The sequence below is a fragment of the Bison bison genome, unplaced genomic scaffold (genome assembly GCF_000754665.1).
Source record: "Bison bison bison isolate TAMUID 2011002044 unplaced genomic scaffold, Bison_UMD1.0 scf7180017864378, whole genome shotgun sequence".
Classification (NCBI taxonomy): Eukaryota; Metazoa; Chordata; class Mammalia; order Artiodactyla; family Bovidae; genus Bison; species Bison bison.
Genome location: NW_011494950.1, coordinates 1237263 through 1246893, shown reverse-complemented (window position 1 = coordinate 1246893; position 9631 = coordinate 1237263). Strand labels below are relative to the sequence as shown.

The 9631-nt window shown below is 37.7% G+C and overlaps 1 protein-coding gene across 1 annotated transcript in view; it reads right to left on the bottom strand.

Moving 5' to 3' along the window:
* Window positions 1-851: 851 nt before the first annotated feature.
* The window catches only part of ESM1 (endothelial cell-specific molecule 1), a 9126-nt gene continuing 346 nt past the window's right edge, over window positions 852-9631 (bottom strand). Inside the window, exons 2-4 of the mRNA XM_010857162.1 lie at window positions 9314-9626; window positions 6166-6318; window positions 852-2387 (exon numbers count right to left, since the gene is read on the bottom strand). Of these exons, the coding sequence (XP_010855464.1) occupies window positions 2287-2387; window positions 6166-6318; window positions 9314-9614 (555 nt within the window). The 5' untranslated portion in view covers window positions 9615-9626 and the 3' untranslated portion in view covers window positions 852-2286. The remainder of the gene's footprint in view (window positions 2388-6165; window positions 6319-9313; window positions 9627-9631) is intronic.

The following is a 9631-nucleotide window of genomic DNA, read 5'->3' as shown; positions in this document are numbered from 1 at the left end:
ATCAACCCACCTCTGTTTGTGTCTGTGGTCACATATGTGGTTGCTGCAGACTCAGGAGCAGAGGCAAGCCCTGCCCTAGTCTAGCTCGTATTCCACCATTCACTATCCCAAAGGGGCAACTGAACTGTGTCCTGGCCTTCAGTTCAAGACGGCAGATCTTTAAGTAACCTTACCCTTTGAAAGCATATTCTGAAACTTCACTGCACATTGATGAAAGTAAAAGTTTTTGATGCTTTCTGCTTTGCTTAATAATAATATTTATACCTTATATTAATGTAACATTATCTCATTCACATCCAGTTTCTCCCCTCTTTAAAAAAAGAATTAATTTATGCAAACTCAATATTTTTCCTAATGCAAACATAGTTTTTTCAGCACTGTATCAATTCACTTAAAATGTTTCTGTAATTTCCATATAAGACTGAATGAACTTATACTATTCTTTTTTAATTTTATTGAAGTGCAGCTGATTTATACAATGTTGGGTTTAATACTATTCTTGATTTTGATATTCTCAAGCTTCAAAGCTGTATGTTACTCTACTCTTTTATAGGCACTGACGTGTTTGTCTTTGCCTAACTGAAATGCTTGTAACCACTGTCAAACACCAATAGAAGTGTTTTCTTGTTTGTTTTTTGTTTTTTCTCGGTGAAATGTGTTAATATACAAGGACCAACTCTTTTAGGAAGCTGTAAGAAGGCAAAGGAAAAATTTTTGACAGAAGATGCTTATCTGTAGGAGAAAATTTACATGAGAAGCCTGTCCTTTAATGTGCATTAATGAGTTATTATTCATTGAATGAATCGTTTAAATATTTTAATGATCAGTGAAGTCATGAATGGACTCAGGAGTGACTGTCTTGTTTTTTTTTTATTGATCAATCGTAAACTTGTCTTTTTAAAAGAAATCCAAACAGCTTATTCAGCTTACATTAAAAGACCCTCCCACACACACATTCACAACTCTGTAGGCAAACTTCGAGAATAAAATACAGGCAAATAGTGAAATAATCTTAAATAATTCTTCACTCCAAATAAAATACTTCTGCAAATATTTCCTAACAAAATCTAGTACAACAGTCCTGTTTGTGCTAAGATCCTTCCAAGGGTACTCATAATTCCACTTATCACCCAAGTTAAAAGAAAAAAATACATTAAAATGAACTATATTTTAAAGTTGACATTTCCTGCTAAAATTGACTGTTTTCCAAACTTAATAAAAAGCATTTTCTACTTTAAATTTAAAGCTCATCTAAATCATTGCACTTACTTTTAAATAAATTCCCTCATGTGTTTCGACATTTTATAAATCCATGGGGACTAAATTTTTCCAGGTTTCTCTTATACTTACTGTTAATATTACTATAATTATTGATAACAAATTTACCATGCCTTGGATGTTTGAAAAGCTTAGAGAATTATACTTTTATTCTAACCATTTTAAACAACGATATTATGCTTATTTTCTCAAGAGAGTGATAAACATGGGTATGGAGGATGACTTGTACTAACAAGTGTTTAAAATATATATATAAATATTTACCTTCACACTTCTCCTAAGTGGGCAAAATACTTCCTTACTCTCAATCAGAGGTGGCATTCTTTAAAACCATTTATGGAGTGTATATTTGCCCTGTACCCAAGAACCATCCCTCAGACGCAGTAAACTGGGAATTACATTAGCCATCCTTTGAAACCTGCCTCAGTTCAAGGCTGCTGCTCAAAGTCCCACAAGCTTCAAAAGTCCCACTTCCTTCAGGGATTGTTTTGTTTTGACTTTTTCCAAAGTGAAAAAAAAAAAATAAAAGCACAAGTAAGTTCTACTGAAGCTACCAAAGGAAGACCTAAATATCATACCCTCCCAGCCTGCACCCCCACCTTCTCTTGCTCTTAATTCTCTCCAGCCCATATCTGGACATTAATGTACATCGAGTCAGAGAGCCATAGACTGGCTGTGGTCTTCAGCTTTGGCTAGCCTTCTCTTTGGCTGATTTCCCTCCAAGTTAAGGTTATCCAAATTGCATCTTTAGTTCTTCACTACGACTAAAAACACATATTTAACAAATCTATATGCATTCAAATATTTAACAAATATCTAAAAGAGTTCATTCATATGCATTTTATGGATTGTTAGTAGCCTACTTTTTTTTTGTGGACCCACCCTAAATCACACTTGGTCTCCAAAAATCATATGTCCATATGCTATAATACAGAGAATTCCTAAAATGTTGGCTGTGTGTTGAATGATTGTTAAAACAGGGTCTTCTCTCAGAAATCCCACCCAGGATCAGCGTGGATTTAACCACTTCATTACAGGAGATGGGGCATCATTCTCCTTCACAAGTTCTTCTCTCACAGCATTGCCGTCTCCAGATGCCACGTCATGCTCTGGAATTAGAAGGAATACAAATCATGTCCAAATGTTTATAACGCCAAGATTAAGTAAAATTTTGTCTTATTTTTGTATTATAACACATTTACAGTGAAATCTATAATAGATTTGAAAAGTCTATTCCATGTTCACCTACCCTCTACCAATTAGCATTTCCTTGAATTAAACATCTTTGCTCACTTGATGTCACCTGACATTATTCCATACATTTATTTGTCTTTTTTTCCCCCTTGTATTATCTCACTGTACCACTAGAATATCAGCTCTATGACGGCAGGGACTTGTTTTGTTCACTGTTGCAACAGTCCTTGGAACATGGTAGGCACTTAATACTTATCAAATGAGTAAACGGTGTTAAGTATAGATCTCTAAGTAAGATTCTTCACTATCTAATATGGAAGAGGAATTAGCGTACCGATGTGGCTCTAGAATGCAGAAAGCATACCAAAGGGCCTTTTATAAACGTTTATAGAAATAGTCCTTGCTCTACCTAACAAGTTTCTAATATTTAGAATTTTTTAAATGTTTCTGCTTCTAAGAGTAGTGAAGTGTGTTTGCGTCTGCAGTGTACATTCTGAAATTGAATGCTATTAGGAGGTTAGGATGGTCCAGTAGATAAATGCATGTAAATTCACTACCCCCTACAAAAAAAAAAAAAGATGCTTGTGAATTTCCAGTCTTGGAAAGTCGGAGAGCTAATTACTAAACAATAAAAACAGCAATGACAAACGAAGACGAGAAACCAGGAAGCCCATTTGCCAAGGATGCTGTGACCAACAGGTAGAAAGTTAGAAAAGACCACTTCATTCAATCAAGGTATAAAAGGCTCCTCCGGAAGTCCCTGTGTTGAGGAACCTTGGCGCCATTTACAAAGACTGGGCCCAAACAGACTTGGGCAGAGATGATGTGAAACTCATGGCAAGGACTGAGGCCCCAACCAAGCCCCGTCCTATAAACAGTAGCACTTAAAGCTCATTAAGTTCCATGTGGAGATGCACAACTGAACAGAAGGGCTCCTGCACATCCTTACCACGAGGTTTTTAGGATATTTTGCACTCCATCCTCAATCTAAGATTTACAAAAGTGAAAGTCATTCAGTTGTGTCCGACTCTTTGAGACCCTATGGACTGTACAGTCCATGGAATTCTCCAGGCCAGAATACTGGAGTGGGTAGCTGTTCCCTTCTCCAGGGGATCTTCCCAAACCCAGGGATTGAACCCAAGTCTCCCACATTGCAGGGGGGATTCTTTGCCAGCTAAGCCACCAGGAAGATTTAAGAAGAGGACGCTAATAGTCATCTTTAGTTGCTCCTTTATCAAAGGAAACACCTTAGGTCAGAAAATGCATTTTCCATAAATTTCTAATAAGAATCTTGATATCTAATTGAGTATAGAAATATTTTTTATATAAACCTTAATGTAATTTTCATCCAGCAAAATACAGTTGACCCTTGAACAATGCTGGTATTAGAGGTGCCGACCCCTGAGCAGTGGAAAATCCACCTACCACTATGTCTGCCCCCCAAATAAAGTAACTGGTAAATGACTCACCCAAGGGCAGAAAGCTGAAAGAGTTTCAATAAAAGCAGGACTCCATCCCTAGTTCTTTTGACTCTGTGGACTGTGATCTCTAATTGAAAACAAATGTCCCCCCACACTTAGTTAATTTAAAGATCTGTAAAGCAAAAATATAGGTACTATATCTACTGGGGGTAAAATGTGTGCATAAGTGGACCAAACAGTTCAAATCCATGTTGTTCAAGGGTCCAGAGTATCTTTTTCCGAGGTAACTATACATTGGTCAAGATTTTTGCAGAATCTGCAAGCGAATGAGAGAAAGTGACAAGCTCAAGGGAAAGAGACAGCACACTGGTCCAGAGAAGCAGAAGACGTGCTCCTGTGTGTGCAGCAGGAAGCACTGAGGGGAGAGAAGAGTTCCATCACTGAGGACATTCCAGAGGAGTTCTAGAGCATGGCTCCCAGAAATACACCCCAAAGAGTGACATAGATTCACCAGATTCAATTCTCTCTTGGTGAGAAAGGTCAGGAGCAATCTTAATGAGAGTAGAGGGATTCTGTTAGTAAAGTTGTTCCTTCAGTGTTGTTTGTAGCCTGTGGTTTTAAGAAAGCAAAATAAGACAAAAGAAGCTTCAAGTATTTGAGGCAACTAGCAGTGCTGAAACAATAAGTTTCAAACGTGTGTGCACGCTATGCCGCTTCATTCATGTCTGACTCTTTGCCACCCTTTGGATCATAGCCCACCAGGCTCCTCTGTCCATGAGATTTGTCAGCAGGACTACTGGACTGGGCTACCATTTCCTCCTCCAGGAGAACTTCCCCATGCAGGGACTGAACCCCTATCTCTTAAGTCTCCTGTATGGGCAGGCAGGTCCTTCATCTGGGAAGCCACTTGGGGAACCTGGCAATTGAACCATTTGAAAAATGTCAGAAGGTAGACTGGAGGTTGCTAGGGGCTGACGAGTGGGGGTAACTACTTGATGGACACTGGTTTTATTTGGAGCTGAGAAAATTTTTCAAAAACTAGATAGAGACTGTGACTTCCTAATGCTGTGAATGTACTAAATGCCACTGAATCATTCATTTAAAAATGGTTAATTTTATGTTAGGTGAATTTCACCTCAATAAAAAATTGTTCAGGACTTAAAACTCAATTTTCTTCCATATTATTTGTCAAAGACTATAGGGACAACTCATAAGTTTTAAAATGTCAATATTGATCTTAATTTCCAGATCAGGTATTCACAAATATATTCATGCAATAGGTTTTTTTTTTAAGGTTTCACTTTAACGTTTAAGGCCATAGCCACACTTAATAATTCATGTAAAAATACATTTCCCATTTATTTTGAGGTACTTAATTGAACCCACATATAAGAAGGAGGTAAAGCTGAGAAATAAGCACATTTGTCAAATATTTCAAATTTTAATTAATTTGAAGTGTGAAGAACCAGAAACAAGAACTGAAATAAATCTGGATTGTCAACTATTTATATCTAAGGGATAAAAATGTATAGTTTGTGGATACTGGTAGTTGCTGTGGCTACATGTTGCTTTAAATGAGCTACTTCCAATTTAACCATTTATTCTACAAGATAACCAAATATGCACTTACCATCATCTTACAAGCTGTATTTCTCACATTCTAATAACTTGTGTAAGAAAAACATAAGCACTAACAATCAGCATGTGAGTATTATTACATTGTCATTCAAAGGTTTAGAGATGATTCCCAAATTTTAATCATAGATACTGTCTCTTATTCTCTCCAAAATCCACAAAAAGACATGCTTGGAATTATTCCACTTAAATACTTCCATTTGGTTTTTTAAAAGAAATGTTTTATATTTTCTATGTTGGCTCTTAAGCCTTATCCAATAAATTCCTCAGAATACTCTTTCACTGTTAAGTTGGGAGAGAAGTAGCTTTGTCTAGTACACATATAAAACAGATCACCAAAGAATTTAAAGAGCTTTGTATATCTTGGTTATTTTTATTACCTTTTTGGGTAATCAATCATATTTATCCTCACTATACACTGGGTAAACTTTGTGAAAAATTGTACAATCTAAAAATTATTAATGAATCTCTTTGTAACATTGCAGCAAATTTCAACAACCACCTACCTTTCCCGTAAGTAGAATAAAAGAAACAAAATCATTTAAACCAACTTCTTGTTCTACTCATCCATAATTTTTCTTATTCAAACTGAAAATGAGACTATTGTTTCAATGTTTACCTGGGAATCAGTTCTTACCTGTGTGTGATACAAATCTCTGGTTGGTAGCCTTGGCTACTGAATATTGGAAGAAGGGAAACTTCAGGCATTTGCCGGTCACCCTGTTGCATATGCCAGACTGACAGCTGCAAATCTGTTTGCATTCCATCCCGAAGGTGCCGAAGGGACAATCTGAGGACAAAGGGAAGCTTGAGAGAGGGCGCTCTTGATGTACACAAGCTTCCAACTTCACAGTCCTTGTGTGCACAGCCTCAGTAATTGAACAAACCTCATGAATCTTGACTATCAGATAAAGCCCAATTATCCGAAACTCCCAAGCTTTGAAAATATGAAATGTGAATCCCACGCTTAAAGTCACAAATGTGAAATCACACACTAAGACCAGATAATGGATTCCTTAGTTGTAGTGCCTTGCTGTGAAGTTTAGCTGAAGACAGATACACATAACCAATATCTCTGAACTGGTTTTAATTCTATCTACTGTCTGCTTAGAAACCAAAAGGCAGGGTCTCACTGGGCTACCTCTGTGACAGCTCAGTGAAGGCAGGCAATTGAAAAGACATGTGTATCAGCTCCTCACAGAGTTTAAAAGATATGATGCTGTCTTTGAATTCTCTGTAGCCACAGGCAATTTACTGTTCTAAATGTCTAGGAAAGGACTTAAACTAACCAGGGGCTAAGAGGGCTGTCATCTCAGCTCTTCATCAAGTGACCAATCCTCAATCTGCTCCAACTCTTATCAACTTCATTATCTATCAAAACGACAGTACAAGCATATTCAACTCCTCCAGATGTTAAGAGGATTCACTAATAAAGTCCTCTGCAGAGCTAAAATACAATATGCTAAATGAGAAGAAAGCTGAGAATATATTCATATACCTACCCAAATCTGGAAGCTTTTAGAGCTTCGATGTTCCCATACTTAGACTAAAACATACTATATTGAGAAAAAGAGAACAAATTCATCATTAAAAATGCATGTTTTTTATGATGTGAACAGCATCTCAATAGAACAGCCAGCCTGAACAGCCAAGCAGAATAGATGCAGAATATTTATTCTCCTGGCACAAGAATGTCCTTGTAAATGTACAATCACACATGGGTGAAGAAACAAATCGTGAGGCATCTAAGTCTTTGGCAATTTAATATTGTCCACAGAATAATCAAGATGAAATACATTTTTAAAGAGATTTATGACTGCTGTACTCTGCATCCTTCAGATTAGAGAAGCACCTGGTTTTAAACACTAGCCTCTCTGCTGAGAAAAAAAGAAGTCCTTAGAAGCGATACTGAAAAAGCCTCTGGCAGAAAAGCACGCAGGATTAGGATATGACTGTGTCTCCAGTGATACTGAAAACTAAAACTTTAGCCAAATTCTCAGTTATGCTCCTACTGTATCCCCCAATATACTGAATAGTGCTGGGCAGATAGTAGGTGTTCAATAAATATTGCTATATGGGCAAGGCAATGCAAAATATCTGAATATTTAGAAAACATCCAGATACGCAGCTATAGTACACAGTTTTCACAGAGGTGTTCTGTAAAAAAAGTTGAAGGACAAAATTTTGCCTATAGCAAAATACAATGTCTCTATGTAGCTGTTGAGGTTCACACAGCTTCACTATTTCCAGCAGAAAGAAAAATGTTCGTAACCAGACCCGTTTGCAATCTGAAGGATGTCTAAGAGCTATCCTAAACAGCTTTTTAAAATATATCTTATTAACAGCTACCTCGATCATTCAGTGAATATTGGAGTGCTAAAGACTCCAGATGCCTTACAGCCTGTTTCTTTACCCATATGTAATTGGACATTTACAATCACATATACAGAGTCAGTTTTTATGCCAAGAGAAAAAGCAATACACGGCATATACTTGCTATATAGTAAGTATGATTGCGTTAACCACTTCCTCCCTAATTTCCTTATATGAAGTACCCTTTTCTTGGCCGATAAGCCCTGTAATTTACAGAAATCACAGATCCCACTCAGCTGAAAGAAACGTCTGTGAATGTCCACCAAAGAAAATGTTTCCTCAGTATTCTACTTTTCATTGGTTATAAACAAAAATAAACTAAGCAAAAAACTAAAATTCTCCTTAAAGTTCAACCATCTATTTCCTAATCTTTAGTATGTTTTGTGGCTTAAAAGTTAATCAACTTATATTTTTCTAAAAGAATTCATGAGATTAGCTCAATACTGGATGATTATTATTCATAAAAGCTTACAATTGTATTAAACACATTAAGAATTATTTAGAAACTTAGTCCCTTTAATTTTAAAAGCTTCTTTGTACTATAAAACTGATGTATGGAGCTATCACATATTTACTGAACCTTAATAATAATCCTTAAGGAGATCATGAGGTATCCATAGAGTATTTTTAAATCTTCATTTTTTCATTTCTAAACATTTTAAGCTATAGTCACTAAGTTTGAAATAAATTCTGCAAATGTTGAACTACACTGTTTAGCTATAATTTCAACCTAATAAAGTTTTTCTTTAAGTCTTTTTCTTTACAGAGTTCCAATTTTTTTCTTTAGGTGCTATTTTTGCTTGTTTTACACTGTTATTTTTCTAGGTTTGTTTGATACTTCAGGGTATCCTCTTCCAAGAACGTGACTCCTTTTGCTAGATGACTTAAGTCATCCTATTTCACAAAGTGCATTAGTGTGCATCAGAAATACTTGATCGTGAGAGGTGCCCTCAACCCTGTGGACTCTCTTAAGATCAAAGAATGACTAAATCCCAGGGCTAGCCACCACTCCAAGAGGTTATCCAGTGCAGACCTCTGTAATCACTGCCTGTAGAAGAGAGACCACCTACTCCAGCCATAACAGATTACCTGTCAAATTTCTAAAGTCTTCCAGAAAAGGAAGCAACACAATTTTCCATTGCAACTTAAAAAAAAAAAAAAAAAATCTCTTAAACATCATGAGTGAAACGCTGTATTTCTTTCTGGGCTTCCTTGCATGCAGGGTTCAGCTGCAATCTGCAGAGTTATCTTTCTCTCTCCCTATGACAGCACCTGTGGGGGGAACCTGGTCCCTAAACCCACCTGCATTTTCCCTCTTTGCATTAGAAGGAAAGACTCCTCTCTTCCCACGCTGGCTAAAAGCCTGCAGGGTGCCCTAGGCAAGGGGCAAGAAGCAAGGGGTCGCTCTTTACCTTTGCAGATACCAAACTCGTCACCAAAATCATCCTCCTCATTGTAAAACTGACACCTCAGCCCGGGGCCACACTTCACGCCATCCATGCCCGAGACTGTGCGGTAGCAGGTTTCTCCGAGCCCCGCGGCGCACACCCGGCAGCAGCCACAGTCGTCTAGCACTGTCCTCTTACAGCGGGAGCTGCTTTTGCACTGGCTACTGTCACAGCGCTCGGGGCAATCCACCGCGTACTTGCGGCTCCAGACCGCCGCCAGGTGCGCGGGGACCAGCAGCGTGGCCAGCAGCAGGAGGCGCTTCATGTTTCCCGCGGCTCCGG